Source organism: Gopherus evgoodei, chromosome 2 (assembly GCF_007399415.2).
Source record: "Gopherus evgoodei ecotype Sinaloan lineage chromosome 2, rGopEvg1_v1.p, whole genome shotgun sequence".
Classification (NCBI taxonomy): domain Eukaryota; kingdom Metazoa; phylum Chordata; order Testudines; family Testudinidae; genus Gopherus; species Gopherus evgoodei.
In genome coordinates, this window is record NC_044323.1 from 156,168,650 (window position 1) to 156,192,882 (window position 24,233).

At 40.2% G+C, this 24,233-nt stretch overlaps 1 protein-coding gene across 1 annotated transcript in view; it reads left to right on the forward strand.

Annotated features, from left to right (window-relative positions):
- Positions 1-1,230, forward strand: part of EBF2 (EBF transcription factor 2) — a 175,511-nt gene extending 174,281 nt beyond the window's left edge. Inside the window, exon 16 of the mRNA XM_030552025.1 lies at positions 158-1,230. Coding sequence (XP_030407885.1) covers positions 158-189 — 32 coding nt within the window. The 3' untranslated portion in view covers positions 190-1,230. The remainder of the gene's footprint in view (positions 1-157) is intronic.
- Positions 1,231-24,233: the final 23,003 nt, after the last annotated feature.

Sequence of the window (24,233 nt, forward strand, 5' to 3'; positions counted from 1 at the left end):
AGTATTACTTTTCCACAGATAGTTGCCATGAGGATATTTGATCAAAGGTGGGAGAGGAAGCGGCTCACATGTCAATTTCTCTATTAAGGCATGGCTAACTATTTTGCATTCATAAAAGAGCTGCCAAAGTTTCAACTTTGTCAATCTTTATTTTCAGCCATGACTGGTCTTGTCGTTCCCCCGATGTAAAAGAAGAGGACATTTTGCTTTTGTTTTGTTTTTCATTTTTCTTTTACAGCACAAAACTACTTATTGTGATGGACCACTAAAAAGAAAAAAAAAAAAGCACTACAAGCTCTTTTTGGGGGGAAAGCCACACCCGGAAAAAATAAAAAAACAACTGCTACAAATCGGACAAGATAGGAGTCTGGATCTTTTGTATGTTCCATGTTTCTTATGTAGCCATGTCAACTCCTAAAACACTGCAAACAAAGAATTAACCAAGAGCCAGGATGGACAGCGGTTAGCATGATGGGGTCAGAAACATAAGGTCTTTTTTGATGGACATGAAACCTTCCTAACGTTTGTAAAATATGAAAAGGAAAAAAATTGGCAAATGATTCAAGCTTGATATTTTGGATACTATTTGTTTTACTTTGTAGGGGAAAAAAGTTGAAGTTTCTATTTTCTATGGAGCCTTTCAGATACCAATTTAGTTTATGCAGGAAAAACAAACAAACAAACAAAACAGGGTACCAGCATGGAAGAATTTCTAGGACAAATTGTCATGAATGATGGAACTTTTGATGTATGTGTGTGTTTACTTATAGTTTAATCTCTTTAAACAAATGTAAGATGTTTTACAATTATTTAAATAAACTTGTAACTTATTGTATGTAGAGGTAGCAATTAAGACCTTTTTTGGACTTTTTCCTCCTGTTGTACAATGAAGAAAAAAGATGCAAAAATGTAGTGACAAGTTTGAGACGTACTATTATTGCTGCCATTGCTACTCCTCTCCCTCTGTTGAACTGTGTGCAAGGATGTATAGGATTCTTTCCGATTAACTCATCACAAACTTTTATACACATTACAGTATATATATAAACCAGTAGTTAATGTAAGAATTTTATCCACATCTTTTCCCTCCTCCTCCATCTTTTGCTTCACTTAAGATTTTCAGGTACTGGGATAAGGTGGTTAGTTTCAAAGACCCTGTTGGTAAATGAATGGCTTCTAAGGGCATGTCTACACTTACCTCTGTAGCGATCAATCCAGCAGGGGTCGATTTATCATGTCTAGTGAAGACACGATAAATTGGCCACCGAGCGCTCTCCCATCGACTCTGGTACTCCACTGGAGCGAGAAGCATAGGTGGAGTTGACGGAGGAGTGTTATTCACGTAGCTGAAGTTGCGTAACTTAGATTGACCCCCTTCCAGTGTAGACCAGGCCTCTGTGTTTGAACAAATCAGGTTTTCATGTGATGATGAGTTTATTTTTCAAATTCTCACACGGATGAGAGGCGGGATCAGAAAGGTTCTCTAAAAGATTGTTTTTCATGAAGTTATGGCAGACTGATGAAGTAGGATTACATTTTATATTAAGGGTGCAGTCATAAAGGGTTATGCAATAACAATAATTAATAATACCACCTAATTCTGATATAGCACTTTTCATCAGTAAATCAGAAAATGCTTCATAGTCTTTAATGTATTTAATGATTAATACATTTCACTAAATGGTCATGCAGTGGTTGTGCAATCCAATAGGTTATTTTTGCCATCTTCCACTGATGTTCTTATAACTAGAGCTAGTCGTAGTCAAACAATACTAAGTTTTTTAATGGAACCCCCCCCCACCATATTTGTTTGGTTCAAAATTTTCAGCATTTCAACTACGAATCAAAAAAGAAAAATTTTACTTGTTTCGTTTTCCATTCCAAAATGGAAAAAAAAGAAGAAAGGAAGCACAAGGGGAGGGGGAAAAGCCACACCAATGAGTGTGTTTTGGTTTCCTGATGAAAAATGAAAAAATGGTCATGAAAATTTCCCTTTATTTGAAGAGCCATTTTTCATAGAAAGGTTTTCAACCAGCTCTTACAATGAGTGTCTCTAACACACACACTACATATGGTGGTAACATTCTTATAACATCTATTAAGAAGTAATTTAACTATTTATAAATGCACCCTTAAGATAAAGCAATACCCAAAATTTGATTTGCCTATTTGCCAAGGAGAATCATTGTGTTTGATGGGTGAGTAAATTATTAGTTTATTCTGTGATCATTTAATATGGTAGAAAGGGAGTGAGTCAACATTCATGACACTTTGGCAGTGTATACACTAATGTGTATTTCTATTTTGGGAGTGGATTAGTAATAGGGTATAAAGCCTCAAATCTAGCCCAGGTTATTTGTGACTGAAAGCTGCTTGTATCCCCTGACTTCATAGATCTTAGTCTAGTCTCTAGTGGACATGTGTTTCCATCTCAAGAACCAGCATCATAGGACCATATCCTTAAAGCAGACACCTGGATAACTTTGTTCATGTAAATAATCCCAGTGGAGACAATGGGATGGATTAGTTACGGCTCTGATCCTGCATTGCAGTGCACCAGAGTTGAACCTGCGTGAGGTTCCATCTTCATGGGGTGTAGTGCAGGATCAGGGCTTATGTGAGAAATTTTACTGCATGTGCTTAAGTGTTTGCAGGATCTGGCTCTTAGTTAACTCCCAGCTCAGCAGAGAGGCCAAGGAAACTCAAATGATCCCTGTGGGACAGAACTGGGAGGCAGGGGAGGGAGAGGCTTGTGTTACTGCTGACCATGCTGTGGCTGTTTGATTGATGATCAATTTGTAGCATGAAATCCACTTTGAGAAGAGATTTATTTGCTTTTAAAATCAACGCCCCAATTTAAAGTGCAGCGTAAGTGGCAATTAAGTATACCCTCCAGGAGAGAATTGGTTGGGGATATTTGATGTTCCAGGAGCAAAAATCATGAGTATGGAGTTAACCAAAGTCTTGTAGTTAGACTAGATAAAGTGTCTGAATTCCAGAGGAGATAAAATAAGATAACTTACCATTAACGGTGGTTGTGAGAATTAATGCCTCTGCAGATCCTTTGTGCGCCCTTGCAACATCTGGGAGTGAACAGGTGGCTCTTCTTGAAACCAAGTGATCTGCAGAAGAAGGTGAAAGGATCTTATGTGGTAAGGAGTCTTGAGTGAAAGTCTGTACTCTTATACATTCACTGAGATTCACCCTCAGTCTGACTAGCCTGGTGACTGTTATATAGCACAAATAATCTAATAATGTTTATATACTCAGAGTATCAGTATCATAATGAGACTAGAAGGCTACAGATTGATGTTTCAGGCTCCCTTGTATATACAGAAAATTTTCATTATGGGCTATAAGAGCTGGAGTCAAGACTCCCATTGACTTCAGTGAATCAGGCCCTACATTGCCAAGAGATGGACAAAACTCACTGGGGTATTTTTCACCCCTCACTGTCCACCTGTCATTCTGGGCCTCTCCCATGAATGCTGAAGTGTCTCATTTTTTCCATTCTTTGCCACTAAAGCAGTCCATTTGCTCCATAAAGTGCATAAAGATGCATGTCCCTGTTTTTGCCTCTCCAACAGTTCCCATTGGTTACCTTCAAATATTGGCATCTCTGCTATCAAAAGGAGATGGAGCCAGTCTTAAAACTTCTGTGCACAAAGAAAATCCTGGATATGGATTTCTAGACCATATTTTTAATTAAATAATTTCATCTGTTGCTCAAAACTTTTCATTGGAAATATTTCTTGAAAATACTAGCCTGCTAATTGTTCAAAATGTGTTTTTTTGATTGGTCGTCTTCGACAGATTGGAAAAAATCCTGCCCATTTTGAAAAGAGAAAAAGAAAATCAGACCATTTAAATAAATGCTTCTAAAATTTTCAAAATTCCTGTGGCATTTTAAAAAAAAGTTATTTTGATGGTCTCTATTTGCTAGTCACGCACTACTTGGAAAGTCAGGAGTACAATTTACACCTAAAGAAAATCTCCCTAGAAGACTCTTGTCAAGTACCTGGAGAAAGAGGAATATGAATGTAGCTGCCCACAAAGTGAACAAAAAAGATGTCTTAGCTTGATTTGAGCTGACCACAAGTAATGAAATTAACATAGCCATGATTTAGAATATAAATTTTGCTCATGCGTGGAAAGCATCTTGTTCAACTTGTTGGCAGCTTTATGTGGAAAAACATGTAAATAAAAACAACCAGAAATCCTTGATCACAAAACAAGGACTTTGGCAGTGGCAAAAAATAAAAAAAATAATGTGTAAATTGGTGTGTAAGGATTTTTTTTTTTTTTTGGAAAAAAGGAGTAAACTAATCAGTCCTTTTTTTAGTCATTGCTGTTTAAGAATTCTCGACCAAGTTTCCTTTTTGACACTAGAAAGACAAGTGTTGCGATAGGTAGTTACAAATTTTATCATAACTTTGAAAGAGTATGTTTTATTTCATTATTTATCTTGTTATAGCATCTTTATTCTCCCTATTTCTTTGCACATTTTCAATATGCATGGTTTTAAAAGACCGTTCGCTCCCTTTTGTAAAATAATTTCTCCCAATTGTATAGTTCATTTATTTTGTATTTTTTTTCGCTTTGTCAGTTATTATATACAGTATGAAGTTGCTATGCACAGAGCTTTTTGTAAAGATAGCTTTTTTTGTTTACTGTTTTTAATGGTCCTACTTATTGAAGAATATCTTGTTTGTAAAATGAATATGTCTACTTCAGTTTTAAACTTTAAATTATCCTAACAAAAAAAAATAAAATTTTTGTACTGTAAAAAAAGAATGGTCTGAAAGTTTCTGAAGGTCAAATAGCCTTTATTATGTATTTCTTCTTACCTTTGTGGCTCTATCTAGGTACTTCTGGGGGAAAAAAATGCTAATTTTTAAACAGCACATGTAATTAACAATAACAACAACAGGTTACCAAGGGAGGTGGGAAATTTGCCATCATATGAAGTCTTTAAAACAATACTAGATGTTTTTCTAAAAGAAAGGTTCAACCCCAAGTTTTGGGGCTAGATGCAGAAATCTTTTGCAGACTACATGACCGTAATGACCACTTCTAGCCTTCACATTTATTGGTGCTGTCTTAGAAATGAGATTATATTTCCTTTTATTGGGAGAGAGGGGTCAAACTTCAAAACATTCAAATATTGGACTAGCCCTAGAAATCTACAAACAAAAACTCGTTTCCAAGTAGCTGGATAGGGTTTTAATGATTATCTACTAAAAGACAGATTTCAATTAGAGGCATAGAGTGTTTTTGTTTGTTTTCTCTGCTTGTTCTTTTGAGCTGGCAAGCAGCAAGTCATTGACTAGAACTGATCAAATAGGAAAAAACACACCATGAACATTTTCCCATTAAAAATAAAAGTGCTGAGTCTGGTTTGATACAACTCCTGAGTCATATTTTTGTATATGACCCATGGTTACGTGGGCTCGCCTGTGTCTTTAGGTAGAACCCCGAGCAAGGGTTCTACCCTCAGCTGCAGTAGCCCAGGAGACATTATGACTCAGACTTTGAGTCACTGTTCCCTCTTGCTTCATTATGTGCAAATTAATTTGCTGCTGCTGGCCTCGATCAATAATAAATGACCAGACTCTCTGCACTAGCTCAGCTGTGATGACCAGCAAGTGGGTTGAAAGGAAGAATCTTGGCTCTAACCACTCCCACCCACCTGCTCCTAGAAGGGAGTAGGGAGGCATGCAGCACTTTCTTACCCTTATGCCTCTAAATCCAAGGTCTGGGTAACCCGTGTAGGTAGCTAGTTAAAAAAAAAAAAAAAAAGCTAGTAGTTTCTTATGACAAATTTTGAAGAGAGAAACGTGAAAGGAGTAGGGTGTTTTGACACCTGTTCAATTCCCCCTCCCCCCACCCAGTCATAAAACCAAAATCTGAGGACTGCACATCATCTGGTTTTTTTTTGGGGGGGGGGGAGTTCAGCTTACAAAAATTGAACATTTTTCAGTGCTTTTGTCAAAACAAAATCAGAAAGTTTCGAATGAATGTTTTCTTTTTTGCAAACATTTTCACTTAGGGGAGGAAAAAGCCATTTCCCCTCATACAGAGTTTTGGCAGAAGTTTGTTGAAAAGCTCTAGTGCTTAGTTCAAGACAGAATCTGGCACTGGTGGGTGTTCAGACATCTATATATGAAAGTGTCATCCAAAAACTGACAGTGGGAAATGCATTTTTTCAGTCATTGGTTCAAGGAGCAGAAACAATAGCCATGCATTCTTGTTAACAAACCACACATCCCCAACTGTCAAAGCGAAGAACCCATCAACTTGTCTTGAGTCAAGCTACACCAGTGGAGGATCTGGCCCAGAATATTTAAGATTAGGCTTGACACTTTTTTTTTTTTTTTAATAGGCTGCTGGAATTTGATGGTAAGCAAAGACTTCTAGGGATATAATTACACATTTAGTTTGAAAGGGATTCCTGGTCTACAGCAATGACCTAGTTTTTATATGCAAAGGGGGGGGGGGAAGAGCTCATTGTGATAGTGCAGAAAGCCCGGAGATTCGCTATGCTGTGCTACCAGTGTGTAATCTCTTTTGAGAAATTTCTGATGTACAAGCACACTGTGCGCTTGTGATGTTATCCGACTGACCTTTAGAAACCCCCCATCTGAGTCAGAGCAAATTCCAAACAAAATGCTGCAGGGCGGGGGAGAAATGCATGAAAATCTCACGGCTAGTCAGTTTCAGAAAAATGATTAATTCCTGACTTCATCATTACACACACACACACACACACACTCTCTCTCTCTCTCTCTCTCTCTCTCTCTCTCTCTCTCTCTCTCTGCATGTTGGGTCAATCACATTCTACCATAGCCACGCAGTGGAAGGTATGTGTGTTCACTCTGTGTTATAAAGCCCAGTCTACACTAGAAAATAATCTGTTAACTGATCTTGATTTGGTTTTTATTGTTTCTTAAGTGGGTTCAGAACAACAGTTATAACAAGTTTGCCTCATCTCAGAAACAGGATTGACAAGCGTTTTTTGACCCATACTGCAGAAGGCAAAATTGCCTTCGAATACAGGACCAGCTCAGACAGATCCCTCTGCCTGCCACACACTACACAATCTTCCCTGACCCCATGACCTTCTGGAGTCCACCACAAGGTGCACCAAGTCAAACAACTCATTCTCACTTTTGCGGCCATGCACGATCCCTTAAGGATTTCGCTCCTCCCCACCGGGGTCTAAATCTACATTATGCCAGGTCAATCTGTCTTCCAATGCCCTTTACCTTCACCCCTCTCACCCAACTCAGTGCTAGATTTAGCAATGATTCCCTATGCCTACAAATGGCTCCCTGATCAAGCTCTTCCAAATCTGTCCTCTGAATGCACTTCCTCCATTATCCATCCTTGCTGGGATTTTCAAAGGTGCCTAATGGAGTTAGGTGCCCAACACCCAGACTCCTAACTCCCTTACTCTTTTGAGAATTCAAGCCTTCTTCCCCCAATTCTATCATACTTTGCCTGATAACCCTTAATATTTAGCTCATGTTCAATGTTAAATCAAAGTCTTGGAACACACAGGCAGCCTGGTCAGTCATGTTGCTTTCCCAGTGCCATCTTTCTCCCCCCATCCTTCATCTGAGTTTTGTATTAAGCTGTTTGCACTGGGGATCTGGGCTTCTTGAATGACTGCAGCACCATGCATAGGGGCTGGTCCGGTCTGTAACCTTTTCCCTCGCATAAACGGGGGACAAGATTAACCAGCCTTTGGCTAAACAAACAGAATTCCCTTCTGCCTCTCACTGGTTAACGTCAGAGTCCTTAACATTTTTGAAAATATTAACCCATCACCACAGTAGGTACTTAAAGTAGCTGTTAGGCAATTTTTTTCAAATCACGTAATATCCTGAGGTTCTCTACAGAGCATCATTAAAGGGATCTCAAAGCACTTTACAAACTCATTAATCAATCTGGAAGACACCCCAAGGAAGCATGATTTAATGGGTAGGCCTCCTGAATCCCAGTCCAATGCCCCTGAGTTCTATACCCCGTCCTGCTCCTGGCCTGCTGCATGACCTTAGGCAAGTCACTTCCCTACTCTGGGTCTCTCTCTGCCCTTCCACCCTTTGTCTGTCTTATCTATTTAGACTAACATCTTCAGGGCAGGGTCTCTCTCAGTACACCTCTGTACAGCATCTAGCACAGCAGGGCCCTGTTCTCAGTTGTTGCCTCTGGGGAAAACTGAGGCATACACAGAGATTAAGTGACTGGTCCACATTGGTTAAGAGTGACAGTGGCAGGAAGACAACCAAGAGTCCTCATGAGTTCCAATCACTGGCTAGCTCTCTCAGCTGACTAATATTTTCTCTGTGAAAAATAAGCTGGGGTCCTATTTCACATGTGAGTTCTAGAACACTGTCATTTTTGCATTTTGTACAGCACCAAGCACACCGACGCTTCATTGATGATTGTAATGCCAAAGGTTGTGCACGAGATATTGTTGAGAACACAATCAGCTGCTACTTGGCCCGTGTCCAGACAACCAGAATCCGGCTCTTTTCATTGTAAATCTCTGAATACCTTGCACAGGAAATGCCCTTCGGAAAACTAAATTTTATCAACCACTGACCAGCTACAACAATCTCCCTCCCCCGCCCTCTGCACCTCCTTATAGGTTGTTTTTAGACATTTGTTTTGTTAGAACTTGAATTCCGCTTTCATACATAGTGAAACAGTAGCCTCTCTTCCAGCCACTTATGTGGGGCGACTAGGGAATTGATAAAGCAGTTAAAATATTTATCTCAATGACAACACGCAGCTGCTGAGGTGCAAAGATCTGAGGCTCTAATCACACCAGGTTACATAAGTAGGAATGTCTCATTAACTCTGCTTGCAGGACTGGATTAAACAGACAGCTGGTGGCCATACAAGAGGGTGCAGACAGAGCAGCCGTGAAACATAGACAATGTCTAGCAAACATCAACATAGACAAGGGGAAGTGGGTAACCCTACACTTCCTCCTCCGAAAGAGACTACACCAAAATACTGTCCCACAGAGGCAATCCAAGGATAGTGTCTGTCTTATCAGGTTTCTTGGTTCTCTCTGTGCTTCTGCTAAATGATCTATCCTTCACAATAAAATGCAGCCACATGCAAAACACAAAAATCAACCTAACTTATTGCCAGAATTAATCATGATCCATTGTTCATTCCTGATGTCAAAACATGAGTTGGCTACTTCATATTATTTCCATTTAATGTACTTATTAATCTGTTCTAATTTTTTTATAGCACAGGAAGTAGGCACATTCATCACTTCTCATTTTTATAATAATCATCAATGATCACTGCAACCCCATCTGGACACGAACAGCTGGATTATTTTTGGACTCTGTTCCAACCTAACCAATAAATTGAGCATGATCCACAGTTGTGGGACAGAAACATGCAGCTATGTACATTATGTGGCTCGGATGAAAATGTACAGCAACCAGATTAGCTGGAGTAGGCAGAGTTCCAAAAGTTGATTGCTGGCAAAAGGCAAAACCCACAATAGAGTGGGATGAGGTCAGTGCCATTCTGAAGGCTGTAGGGAGTTGGGAACTTCAGAGAGAATCAAATATCCAATGACCTCAAAGTTAAAACTTTAAAACCAAACAATTTTCCTTAATAATTGGGCTACACAATGGCAAAAGGTGACACTAATTAGGCAGGAATAAAATTAACAGACATGCATCTGTAACACACTGGCATTGGCTCTGGTCCTGCTCCATTAAAGTCAATAGGAGCTTTGCCTTTGACTTCAGTGAATATATGATCAAACCTTAGTGCATGTAGTCGTGTGGAAAGCTGAGAAGTGGAATTTCTGTTCTTGGGGAAAGACCAGCATTTAAAAAAGATTAATTCAAATCAGAATGAAAAGCTGGAATGTTAAAATTTCCCACAGAATGAAACTTCCAAACATTTCCAGTCTGGAACCATTGACCCATTTTGTTTTGATCATGGTGAACTGTTGTTGTTTTGATAAGGTAACATATTTCATTTCAGCTTTATGATTTTGATTCTGTCCATTTTGACTTTTAATGTTACATTTATGTAGATTGTATTTGACTAGAATAGAGTTATAATTAAATTAATCCAAAAGACAAAACAAACAACATATTTTTACTTTCTAGAATCAAAACAATAGATACATTCCCATGGAACAGGTCTGTTTCTATGAAACTCCTTTTTTGATGGAAAACTGTCAATTTTTTCATCCAGCTCTAGTCATGTGTTTTTCTAGTGGCTGCCAGCACCTGCTCTTTCATACATTTTTAAGTCCAAAAGGGACTACTGTAAATTCATCTGGTTTGACCTCCTGTACAATGCAGAACATGGAATTTCACCCATTCATTTCTACAGTGAAGTGAAGTATCCTTCCTCATTCACTCCCAGCTGAAGACGTGCTCCTTCCTTTAACTCAAGTGGCAGTGGCTGGGGCTTTCCGTAGTGAAGAGTCCAAGTTTGATCCCTGCTAAACAACCTTTGTTGCTGTATACAGAGTTTACTACACATCCTTATTTACCTTAAAATCTCTACCAACAGTATTTGAGAGGTGGTGGAACAAAGGGAATCGGGATGAGTTAATGGAAGTGAGAGAGATTGCCTCTGGCTGATAATAGTATCCCTGTTTTTGGTTACAAGCTGAAAACTTCTACAAGACATGGGCCAGATCCTTGGTAGGAGTCAGTCTAAGTCAGTGGAGCGACACTGATTTACACCAGCAGAAGATCTGACCACATAATTACTTTCCCCTCTGGCCTGCAAGCTAAAAGTACAGCTATGAAATGGTGTGTGTGTGTGTGTGTGTGTGTGTGTGTGTGTGTGTGTGTGTGTGTGTGTGTGAGAGAGAGAGAGAGAGAGAGAGAGAGAGAGAGCGCTTTTGAGATTATTTTAGGTATTTCTTTTATGTCCTGTTCAAGCCAGCACATTGCCCAGGAGCACAGAGCTCACCCTCATTAGTACTTACAATACAACTCATTCTGCTAGGCAATATACAAACAAGTATTAGAGATGGTACCTGCCCCAAAGAGTGTACAGTCACAGTTACTGATAAGATGACAGGGGGATTTAACAAACAAGTGGATATAGAGGATAGGAAGGGGAAGGCAGCAGTAACAGAAGCATGTTTTCATACAGACTAGTTTTGCACACAATGGTCCTGTTTCTCATTTAAACTAAGGCTCTTTTACAACGTTCTGGCAGCATGAAGCATCCTTTATGTTCCAGGGCAATGTAATGTATGCATTTGCAGTATAGCCAACTCTCTCAGTCTTAAAGCAAGTTTCACCATGATTGATGGATTTTATAAAGCCCCAGCTCCTGGAGGCATGTGATTCTCAGCTTTCATTTACAAATAAATATATAAATAAGTAGCTTTCTAGCTCACTTGGTTGCAGAGAAAAGCTTGAAAATATTAGTCAAGTGCATTCTAAAGTTTCAAAACCCACAAGGCAAATACTTCTTTAAAAAAGATCTCATGATTTTAAGCAAATCTAATGATTTTATGAGGCCTCACTCATGATTTTTTAACTCAATATAAAGAAATATTTCCAATAAGCTAAGAAGCTGCCAAGACTGCACCAAGTTAATAAGGGAGAGTGCAGCTCATCTTTAATTAGAGGTTCTAGCTACACCTTGTATTTCCCAATGCGTTCCAGGGAAGGGGGAGGGGGGAAGGGAATATAGCCATACTACCTATCGCAATCCAGCAAAGAATCCTGTGGCACCTTATAGACTAACAGACATTTTGGAGCATGAGCTTTCGTGGGTGAATGCATGATGCATCTGAGGAAGTGGGTATTCACCCACGAAAGCTCATGCTCCAAAATGTCTGTTAGTCTATAAGGTGCCACAGGATTCTTTGCTGCTTTTACAGATCCAGACTAACACGGCTACCCCTCTGATACTTATCGCAATCCAGCAGTTCTGCATGATTCAGCTGCAGAGGGATCCTGTCTCAACACTTCATGAAAATATTAGGAACTTGATTGAAATTTACCAGCAGGGTCCCTATGACACTGCAGTTGCAGCAGTCATTTCTTTGTCTTTAAAATACCATATAATTGCTAATGTAATTAGTGATGTATACAGAGGGGGCCCGTGCAATTACCAAGTCCTAAGATCAAGTAATTAATGTTCTGTCAACAAAACAGCAACTGTTTCATTAACAACTGTCTGAATCTGAAAATAGATCAGCCCACAATGTTACCTCCTCGGCTGAGTTCTTCCCCCTGCCGCTCTGCATTAGCAGCAAATTCAGACCAAAAGTACCCTGGCCATGACTGCAGGAGTCGGGGGAGAGGATCAGCCTGAACCACAATGCAGAATTACAGCACCCTTCAGCCAAAGACACACTCTGGGCTGGTCTACACTACAGGGGAAAATCGATCTTAGATACGCAACTTCAGCTACGTGAATAACATAGCTGAAGTCGAATATCTAAGATCGGATTACTCACCCATCCTCACCACGTGGGATCGATGTCCGTGGCTCCGCATGTCGATTCCGCAACTCCATTGGGGTTGGTGGAGTTCCGGAATCGATATAAACGCGCTCGGAGATTGATATATCGCGTCTAGATGAGACACGATATATCGATCCCCGAGCAATCGATTTTAACCTGCCAATACGGCGGGTAGTCTAGACATAGCCTCTGACTTATTAGGAGAACTAACATTGGTCAATTCTGGCATCTCCTTCAAGCAGCAGGATTGGTTCATGGTGCTCCTATAAAGCCCCTTCTCATCTGCCTCTCACACTGATAACCTGGAGTTTATAGTTGGCATGACAACAGCTAATCCCAGGCATTCAGAAATCATGAGCCAGGCCCCAAAATGTTATGAGATTGGCTTTAAAAAATGATAAGGTTAAAAAAAAAATGTTGGGTTCTTTTCATTTGCCTTCTGATTTAGGAAACTTTATGGTACACTTACTTCACATTTTCAAGATTTTCTCCACAACCCTGAGTGCTAGAAACTTACTGAAATAAAAGGAAGCTGATGTTCTCCTGCAATTTCTCAATTCCAAGAGTTGGGGCTTGAAGCAATGCACCAAAAATCGTCAGACTCAAGATAAAAATCATAAAAGAGACGGCAACACAGGATAGGAAGGACTGTTCAGGCCTTGGACAGCCGGGATAACTGAATACCGAAAGTAAGGGCTGGTCACAGGCCAGCGACGTCATCTCTCCCACCTTCAACCACCACCTGCCCTACCCCCCGGGTAAAATTATTTTAAATTCAATACAACAAAACTAGTGGCCTCTCTGACACGGCTTTTAAAAAATTTCTCTCTCTTCCAGCCTTAGCAATTACCACTCTCTATGTGAGGTTTTAATCAAAAGATCCACCCTGCCTCCTCCCTTCTTGCTAAATGTAGTATCATTCCATCGGTCAAAGTGTTTCCAAAGCACAGCACCGAGGAGAGGAGGCGAGAAGCAGCTGTTGTTGAAGGCTGCCAGAGGAAGCCACAGTGTCCTTTTATTGTTCCTGCATAATCCAGGGACTTCACTAGATATTCTTGATTGCCATCTACTGGCACTTAATCTATTAACTGGCTATTTACATATATGCAGAGCACTCCTGGGACAGCTTTGAGACTACCTTCTCCATAATCCATAAGGCCCTGATCCAGCAAGGTACATGTGTAACATTATGTCCTGGAGTTGTCCCTCTGGCTTAAATTTAAGCACGTCCTTAAGTCTCTTGCTGAATTGAAAGTCTAAATCCCCCTGCACAAGTTCTCCCATTTTGTACTCTCCCAGTGCACCGGCAATGCAGTCTTCCCATTGCATTTGAACCTGTCAGAAACCAGCTTAGGAGCCAGCTTGCTCTCCCAAAACACCTTTTTGAAGAATCACATCACACACTGGTAATGTAGTTAAATGATAATCAATAGCTGAGGGAGAGTGGAATTAGGCAGTAGAGGCCAGGGGGATCTGAGAGACTTTCTGGTGAGATTTGAAACACAAACAAACACAAACTCCCTGAAAAGTATATTAGGTTTCCTCCCCCCTTCTGTGTGTGTCATTTTATTATAGGGTAATTAAAGAACACTTTAAAATTTTGATTAATAGGCTCTTTAGCTTCAGAGAAACCAAATCTTTGATGTCAGTCACTTAAAACATTCAGTTGCTTTGCCATTGAGGAATATCAATAAAGAAAGAGTTGTATTTTTCCCCATTTTGCTTATTAACAGAAAAGTTTTTGAACTTGAGATTTTAAAAAGATATGTCATATATGGGACCTCAATCCAAGCCCCTTTGAATTTCAGGGGAAGGAGAATTCCCAGAGCTCAATTGGCTGCTTGAGGTTTTGGTTCTAGGATAGATCCAAACCCAAAAGGCTTTATTATCCTACTAATAGTTTGATGATCTTCAGGTAAACTTCTGCTCAGTTTGTTTGATGGGAAATGTAGAGCTTTGAGCAGGGGGTTGGACTAGATGACCTCCTGAGGTCCCTTCCAACCCTGATATTCTATGACTCTATGTAGATACCAACCTCTGTTCACAGAGCATTGTAAGTTTGTAAGGGGTACTTCAATATATTCAGATGAAATGGCACTAGTGAGAACAAAAGACAGAAGATGGTCAAAAAAAAACCCACTGGGGTGGGGTATGTGGGGGGGAAATCATGATTTTTCTTCCCCCTAACAAAAGAACAAATAGGGAGGAAAATATAGAAATGTCAACATTTGTAAAATTTCAGCCAACTCTATAGCTGGTCAAAAATCCATAAAAAAAATTATGACAATTCCCCCCCCTTCTTTTCTTGAATGTTTAAAATTTGAATCTAATAAAAAAAAAAACCCACACCACATTATGATGTTTTCAGATATTCCTGGAACAAGAGAGAGGAATTGATCATGGGTTAGGGGATTAGCCTGGGAAACTATACTATCATGATATGGGGCATGTGGGGGCCACAGGTATGATGTAGCTATCCCTAGAAAATTATTATTTTATGAATCTCTATGAACAGATATTACCCCTAAAATATATTTTTAAAAATTGCTAGCAACTTACATTTTAAACACGTGGATATTATTCAAAACAAAACTAGACATAGTCATTTATTCAAAATGTATTGGCTGATGAAGTTTGCCCATCTCCTTTTTTTGGACTTGCCAAATAAAGGGCTTCTTAAAAGGAAACTGATCTTTGAAAGGCTGTTCTCTGAAAATAAGGCCTTTTCTTTTTAAGAGGGCTCAGATTGGGCCTGCAAAAACTGAGCACCCCAAAATCACTAACAATTTTTCCGAATTTAGGTTAGAGTTACCAAATGAGAGAAAAGATTCCCAGTCAAGGGAATGCAATCAAAACTACGAGCAAGTAAGGAATGAACAGGGAACCCAGAAAATAATTTCACTCAAAGGCTTGTAGTCAAGTGGAAGAATCTGCCAACAGAATCTCAAAACAAGGAGCCTGGCAGAGATATAATTACACTTTTTTTCTGGAGAGAAAAGGTATCTTACATCAACCAAACAGGCAGGTAGGACTGAGATTAACTTGAAAAGCCAGCCATATTTGAGCCAGACAACCTTTGCATGTCTCAGTTTGTTGCGTCCTCCTGATCTTTCAAAGTACTGGGCAAATAAAATAGTAATCTGTAAATAAGTGGGTCGAAAATTGATTTCATACCTGAGATTATCCATTTTAGGATAAAATTCTGCCTCCAGAGCACAACAAATGTAGGGTATTCAGAGATTACAGCAGGGGTAGGCAACCTATGGCATGCGTGCCAAAAGCGGCACATGAGCTGATTTTCAGTGGCACTCACACAGCCCGGATCCTGGCCACCGGTCCAGGGGGCTCTGCATTTTAAATGAAGCTTCTTAAACATTTTAAAAACCTTATTTACTTTACATACAACAACAATAGTTTTTGTATAAGTCTAAAATATATAACTAGAGACCTTCTAAAAACGTTAAAATGTATTACTGGCACACGAAACCTTAAATTAGAGTGAATAAATGAAGATTCAGCACACCACTTCTGAAAGGTTGCCGACCCCTGGATTACAGATTAAGGCCAGAAGAGACCATTCGATCATCAGGTCTGACCTAAGGAATTCCTGGAAGGATGGAGGCAGAGAGCAAGTAATGTGCAAAACAAACATCAGAAAGCTTCCAGGGACAGCTCACAGTACTTGGATAGTAAACAGGTTCAATGGCCACAACCCCTTCAGCCACTACTTACTGCAGTCCTGCTTAAAGAGGAAAATTTTTCTCCAACAGTGGACTTTTCCAGGGCCACTTTGAACAGACCAAAATAACCCACTTTAAGTGCTACACAAATTAGAAAGGAAAGTTGAAAACCTCACTAGTTAAGATGCTTCCTTCTTAATTTACATATCCTAGAAAGCAGCAGAACATGGAGACAATAGTCATGGATTTCCCATTTGTACCATGCAATGACACTCACCAAAAAACAAACAAACAAAAATAAAATCTTGCCATGCCTGCTAGCTAGTTGGAAGACCAAAAAAAAACAAACCAAAACCACCTGTGCGCACAGAAGTACAGTTGTATGTGTGCCATTGCTTTTGTTCACGCTGCAGTTACTTATATACAACTAGTGTACAAGGCATTGTACAATTTATACCATATGCCAGCTGCTTGATTTATGCCAGCTTGGCAACAGATGCATCTGAGATATTCAACAGTACAATTAAGATTTCTCTCTGTGTGTGTGTGTGCGTGCGTGCATGCGCACGTGTGCTCTCTATGCAGCATCTCACATTTCTGTGATTATTCTGGTTTATGGCAGTGGAGGCAAATGCCAAGGAGACAGTTCATAATCTAAACCCAAGCAGTTTTTCAGCCTGTCAGTTGCATGTGTGCAACGCTCATTGACTTCAATGTTTTGTATTCTACAGCAGAGATAGGTGAAAACCTCAGATATAAAAAGCCCAATTTGGGGAACTGAGACAGAGTGGCTAAGTCACTTGCTCAAGGTCACAGAGGAAGTATGTGGCAGAGGAGGAATTTGAACACAAGTTCCTCAAGTCCTGAGCTAGTGATCTAAGCACTAATCATGATAAGATTCCATTGCTAAGAGAAAAGTGACTTTTGGGAATAAATGTGGGTCTTGCAGTTTGATCTAAACAAATTTATGCATTAAGGTGTAAGGGCACATTCACAAGTAACTGATATTTTTAGCTTTGGTTCACTATTTGTCAGTGTTTTTCCTCATGATTCCCTCCCCCCCAAATATTTGTAACGTGTTGCATCTATATGCAGATTAAAATTGTGGATGCTTTTGGATGAAAGGGTGGGGGAGGAAAAGGAACCAAGTTTAATACTCTACAGCAGTAGCACAAATCTCCTGGGCATAGAACATCGTTCAGGTAGACACATCTGGTGAAATGCATCACATCAAATTAGTATCAAGGGTATTGAGACTCTAAGACAACCGGCAGACAATTCTTCTTCTAATGTACTGCTTTTTAAATTGCTGAAGAAACTTGAATCCCAAATCTCATGTGAAATGAGTGATACTAACATGCCTGCTCAACTACTGAAAGTGAAGATCAAAGACGCGGTGTCCAAATTGGCTTTGGAAACAAAGCAGCCCCAGAAAGCCCCAAGAGAACGTGGTGCTAATTTTATCAGATCTCCTTGACTTTTTCATCCAAACAGTTTGCCATTTAAGAAAAAATAATAATAAGGAGAAGGCATTTCTTGGTATCTGACAGAAGCTTGTTTGTAAGTCAAGCAAACTCACTTCCTTTTAAGCATATGCTTTGAGAGTCACCTAATAGTCTTAATCTATTTTAAATGAAAAACGAGACAGACTTACACTCTACACCTACACCTCATTGCCTGCTACACACACAGAGCCATGAATATTTCAATACGAGTCAGGCTTTCAGATCAATACAGGCAACTCTCAAGCTCTATTGATTTTCAGAGGTTCAACTCGCAAGGGTGATAAAATATTTCTCAAGTTATGAAACCTGAGTTAAAGAGCTTTTGCTGATACTTCAGCATTTACTAGCCACACAGCTCTCTCTCTCTCTCTCTCTCTCTCCCCCCTTAGATTTATGACTTAGCAATAAGTCTTGGTAAGGTGGGCAGTATCATCCCATAGGGTCCACTTTGGGTCAGAAAGAGAGGCAGATATGATAGGTCAGCCTTTATGGTCCTTAAATGCCAGTTTTGTGAGGCAGTCTTCCCCATAAACCTGAAATTCCTTATTGCAAAAGTCATTCATTAGTCAGGGGATACAACTCCTTTTCAGCATATCCTTTAAGCCATCTAAAAGAAAGGGACGCCAAATAAAAGAATTCCCCACTGAGTGGAGGCAGCTAATCCTCTCCATATGGAAAAGAAACTTACTTAATTATGTATTTATGCATGTTGGATTTCAGGCTTTTTATGTTATTTCAGTTACCTCCACAATGATCCTAACCTATTTGAATATAATGAGCAAACATTTGTATTATTCAGATACAGTTTTCCAACCCTTTCCCTGCAGATTGCTGCAATTATTGTTATTTATTAGTTGTATTACCATAGCACCAAGAAGCCTCAGTCCATGACCCCATTGTGTTATGTGCTGTACAAACAGAACAAAAAATATGACCCTCACCCACAAAGAGTTTGCAATCTAAGTAATTGCCACAACCCTCTAGACTCTGTGGATTTTAGTTCCAATACAGTAAATGTCTTCTATTAAAAAAAAAAAAGTTTCAGATAGGATTTCACCCCAAAAAACTGCTTGGGGATAGTAGGTCTCCCACAGTTGTGTGGTCGCAAGGACTGACAGTCAGGTGACCTGGCTCTGCCAGTGAACTACTGTGGGACTTTGAGCAAGTCACTTAATCTTTCTGTGCCTCAGTTTCCCTTCCCATCGTCTGTCTGTCTTGTCTAGTTAGAGCGAAGGTCTCTGCCACAGGGACCATCTCTGATCATGTTCATATAGTGCCTACCATGATGGGGCTATTGGAATACAAATTAAAAACAACCACCACCAAGGCTGTTAAACTTCCTTAGGCTCCTTTGAAAATCTCAGCCAACACCATATTTTAAAATAAAAAAACTACATATTTAATTTTGAAAATACAAAGCATCGGCTTTAATCAGGAGAATTTTGGAAGGGAAAAAATCATTTCAACTTCTAAAAAAGTATTACTGTGCTGAACGGTTAGTGGAGGCAAATTAACACGAAAATTAGATTTAATTCAGTTTTCATATGGGTTTTGAACCTCATTAATAACTCTGCCCTTAACTAACATCTGTCACTCAAGCATCTTGACACAGTTTATGAAAGGTGAGTGCTTATATCCCTATGTGTTTCCAAGAGATGATAATGGTGAGGGAAGTTAAATGACTTGCCCAAGGTAGTTAAGTGAGTTAGTAGCAGGCCTCCTGGCTCCTAGCCACTTATTGTAGCCTCTGAAACATGTCCCCTCCATTTGGGGCTAGCTCTTGTGTCCATGAGAATTAAGATTCATCTTCCATCAATTGAAACGAAAGACCCGGGACCTAGAAGAATTTTGGTAGCCCCCGATAAGTCCTATAGACTGTAATTACACTTGAATGAGGTCCCCTTCCTGCACTTTAACAATAAATACTGAATATTGGCTACATAAAAATATACCAGACTTTTTTTGGTGTGGTATAAAATGTATTCATTTAATTTAATGGGAAATAAATATGAAATTACAGAGCTGGATGTTAAAGGATATTGAAGATATACTAATTGCTGGCTATTAGACCCAGGAGCAATATTCCTTTAAACCCTAATCCCTTTTACAGCAGTTGAACTGGCTCTTAATATACAGAGATGGTACAATGCTGCTATGATTTAGAGGACTGAATTCCACTCAGGATGCTTGGATTCTATTTCTAGCTCTGTCAGTGACTTCAGTGGAGCCAGGCCATCTTACCCCAGCTGAGGATCGAACCTTAAGCACCCAATTCTGCCCTCCTCCATCTTCTGCTTTTTTGGCCCCTTTAATAATTTTGAATACTTCCATTCAACCCACAGAGGCCTGTTTCCTGAGGGGAATCATCTCAGTCTCTCAAGACTTTCCTCCATTACAAACAATCGGGAAAAGCCCAAGGATCAGAACTCTGCTATATGAGTCCTGCTGAAGAGCAAATGCTTTGCCCCCAGTGAGGTGGTGTCCAGAGTTCTTGATGTTTGGCTGAAGCAGTTTAACAATAAGAAAATCGCTCCTTTGATTTGTATTCTCTACCTCCTATTAATGCTTTGCACTGAGCTGGTTTGCATTCCCCCCGCCCGCCCCGACTTCAATGATACACTGGGATGATGGCTTGAATGATTTTTCTACAATAACCCCTAATTCCCTTTCCTGATCAGTATGCTCCGAGGCTCTTCCATTTAACACGTACTCTCGGTTTTGGTGCATTGCCCCCAGAATTCTTATTTTACATTTGTCTGCATTAAAACTACATTTTCCATTTACTGGTCCCCAAAGAGAGCTAAATCCTTCTAAACATGGTGGCATTTCCTTCTTACCCACTGCACCTTTTACTTTTGTAGGATCCACATACTTCAGATTGTAACATTTAATGTGAACTGTCAGGCCACAATTTTCAAGGACAAGTCTAAAGACAGGCTCCAAAGTTAACGTCTGGTAGTAAAATTTTCAAGATCATCTAAAGTGATTCAGAAGCCTAAAACTTATAGTCTTTGGGTCTAAAATGTCACTTAGGGTACTTCTACACAGCTCACGGCAGTGAGCCTCCCAGGTTGACAAACTTGGGCAAATGCTGCCATGCTAAAAATAAACAGCGCTTTTAAGTTGCGACTCAGGATGGGGCTCAGGCTCTGAGACCCACCTCCCACCTTAGGCTTCAGAGCCCAAGCTCCAGAGCTAGCCATTGTCTACACAGGTGCACCCTGGCAGACCCATCCGCAGGCTCTCACCCCAAGCGGCTTCTTCGCAGTCACATGGGGTGTCCGTGGCAGAGTTAGGAAGCAAACCCAGATCTCCTGAGTCCCAGTCCTGTGCCTTGAACCATGATTGTCATTCTTCCTTTTGCCCTATTAACATACGCACATGAGTACAGGCACAGACACGTTTTTAAGGAATATGAGCCAAATTCAGTCAATTACGTGGCACCCATTCAAACCGAGTCTACATTCCATCCCCATGAGTGGTCAAGCTGCCTGATTTTCCACCTCATCTAAAACATATTTAAAATTGACTCAGCAGCACAGAGCAATGAAACTAACAGGAGTTGTGTGGTTGCCTCCCAGTTCACCTCTTTGAAAGTTTACCCTGAGTGCAAGGCTATCCAATCCAGATGCATTGCCTCCCACAGCAGCAATACCTTTGAAGAACTCCAGGTTAGTTAAAACTTCCCTCAAAAACCCAAGTTGGCCATCTCTAATCAAATTACACTTTCCAAGCTGTTCACTCCCCAAATCCCATCAAATGGTTGCTAATATTTTTCCCACAACTGGTGTTAAACTATAATTGCTTGCTGTATCTTTTGCCCTTTTTGAATAATGGGTGTTAGATTTGCCACTTTATAGTCCTCCAAAATGTGACCTGTCATTATAAAACTTCTTAAAAAGAAAATCAGTTAACACTTCACAATTTTCTCTCCTTTATTCCCTTTAACAGCCATGGACGCACCTTCTCTGGATCAGATAGTTGATTGGCCTTTGAGTGCTTAACTTTTGCACAAGAATTTCTGTAGTCACTTGCACGCAAACACCTTTAGCGTGCACGGTAAGAGGCCCGATCCTCAGTTGCTGTAAATGGGCTTTAATAGAACTATGCCAGTTTACACCAGCTAAGGATTTAACCCAGAATGTGTCTGTCTATAAATAGTTCTCCATCTATTACCCTCTCAATAAATCCAAAACTTCCATGGGACTGCTTATGTGTTTAATATTAGGGATGTGCTCCTTCCTGAATTGGCACCTCAGTTTCTACATTCAGGGCCTGATAATCAGAGGTACTGAGCATCCCCAGCTGCAACCTGAAGTAGGCAGCACTCATGGGTGCTTAATACCTCTGAAAATCAGGCCTTCGGTAAATAGAATCATCAGGATTCTCAAACAAGAGATGTTATTTCAAGGTTCTCCTTCTGAGAATCAGACAGGAACGGTGCCTGCCTATTAGAATGAAGGGACAAGAATAGCTGCTTACACCAGCAGAGAACTTAACCTTATATTTGCAGGCATTATCCAGAATCTTCTCGTCACCAGATTGCTTATCTTCAGGGAAACTTACCCAAAGGACCAAGCACTAAGGCACTCTTGGAATGTCCATACCCTGAGCTGGAAGTACAATTCCCAGCTTGAGGAGACATACTCACACTCTCATCATGTTAACACACTAAAAAGAGTGTAGCTATGGTAACACAGGCAGTGGGAGGGGCTAACCGGCCCTAGTGCACTACTGTCAGAGACACTAGTCATGTATTTGGGGTAGCTAGCCCTCACACCCCTATGAAGACATTCTGGTTTGATTTTGTTAGCTCAAATGAGTGCTAATGTGACTAGGTCTCCATGAGCTGGAAATCACCCCCAGCTCAAAGTGTAGACATACCATCGGACTCCAGTACCACTTTGGAAAATGTTACTGAGGATGGAAAATTATTATTTATGTCTCTTGTCTTATACTGGAGAACTCTTTGTAACTCTATTTATTGTCATCTCCCTTCTCAAACACCAAACTATAATATTTTTATAGTCCCTTTCCTAATTGAGGATTGTTGCTTTTTTACAAAGTCCAACACGGTATGTCTGAGAAGCCCTACCTTTTGCATACCACATACACCAGAGGATATCAGTGCAGACTCATGTCCTTTATTAGAAGGACTAGAACTGTACTAACGCTCTCATACAAAGACACCTAGTCTCAGAGAGCGAGAGAGAGACGCGTGTGCTATATTCAGAAGTGTTGCGAAAGCTCCTGTAGTAGGTTGACCCCATGATCTTCTTCAACAATCTTTAATACACAATGTTACATGATTCCTAACGGCACTTGTTTTGGAGCTGGATGGAGCAGAGGTCAAGATCTGGAATGTCACCAGGGCCGCTGTTTACTGAGCAAAGACAATTAGATGATTGTCTAGACAACAGTGCTTTGTGCTGTGTGATAAGCATGAAATCGACTCTGAGATGATACAAACAAGATACCCTAGTCACTAAGTTTTCCTTCTTTGGCTTCCCCCTCCCTTTCATTGGACTCCATTACAGTCTCCCTCTACATGCCCAATAAGTAGTCCCCTTCCTCAATTCCCTTTCTTTGCATTTGAACTTCTCAGAGAAGTGGGATGCTATAAATCATGGTGGTAAGATGATGTCAGAGAGAGAGATTATTCAAAGGCATGAATGGGAGTTAAGACATCTAACATTTACAGACTTTCAACACGAGTTCAGAGCCTAACTGTTCTTTGTGCCTTGGAAAAAAAACTCCCACATTATTAATTATTCTTATTTCTTGGTCACTATGGTAAATTGAGTCTGGAAGCATTTTAAGAGAGGAACAGCCTTTGTTCTGTGTTTGTACAATGTCAGGCACAGTGGGGTTCTGGTCCAAGGCTGGGACATGTAGGTGCTACTACAATACAAATATATAATAAAGATGATTCCCCAATTAATATCACAAGAGTTCTTTTCTACTGGATTCTTGGTGCTAAAACTTCCATGTTCCTCAGAATCTGTTTCTGTTGTTGGGACAGATAATATCATGGTGCTTAAACTGTTGGAAACTACTGATTTTCCATTCATTGCGTTCCACATTCCTGCTTGAGACCCAGAAATGGTGGGAGACAGGTTTCTCAGAAGGTACCACTGGAAAATGTATCACAGGCCTTGTCTACACTATGGAATTGTAGCACCAGTGGGCACTTCGGTGTGAATACTCAGACCCTGATGCAGCAAATCACTTAAGTGATTGTGTCTGAAGCATGTGCTTAAGAGGTTTGCTGAAGAGGGACAGTTTCCTGAACTGGGATGCTGGTGTTTAAACAATGGGTGACTAACCCACTAATGCAACAGAATTTTGGTTTGGGGAAAACATATTGAGACTAGGTAGAAAAGGCAGACCTGAAGAAGAGCTGTGTATAAGCATGAAATCTTATCTCTTCCACCAACAGAAATTGGTCCAGTCAAAGATATTAGCTCACTCACCTCGTCTACCTAGCCCCAATTACATTCCTGGCAAATGAGCACAAACACAACCAGGCTGAAGAGAAACCAGGCTCATACTTCAGACTGA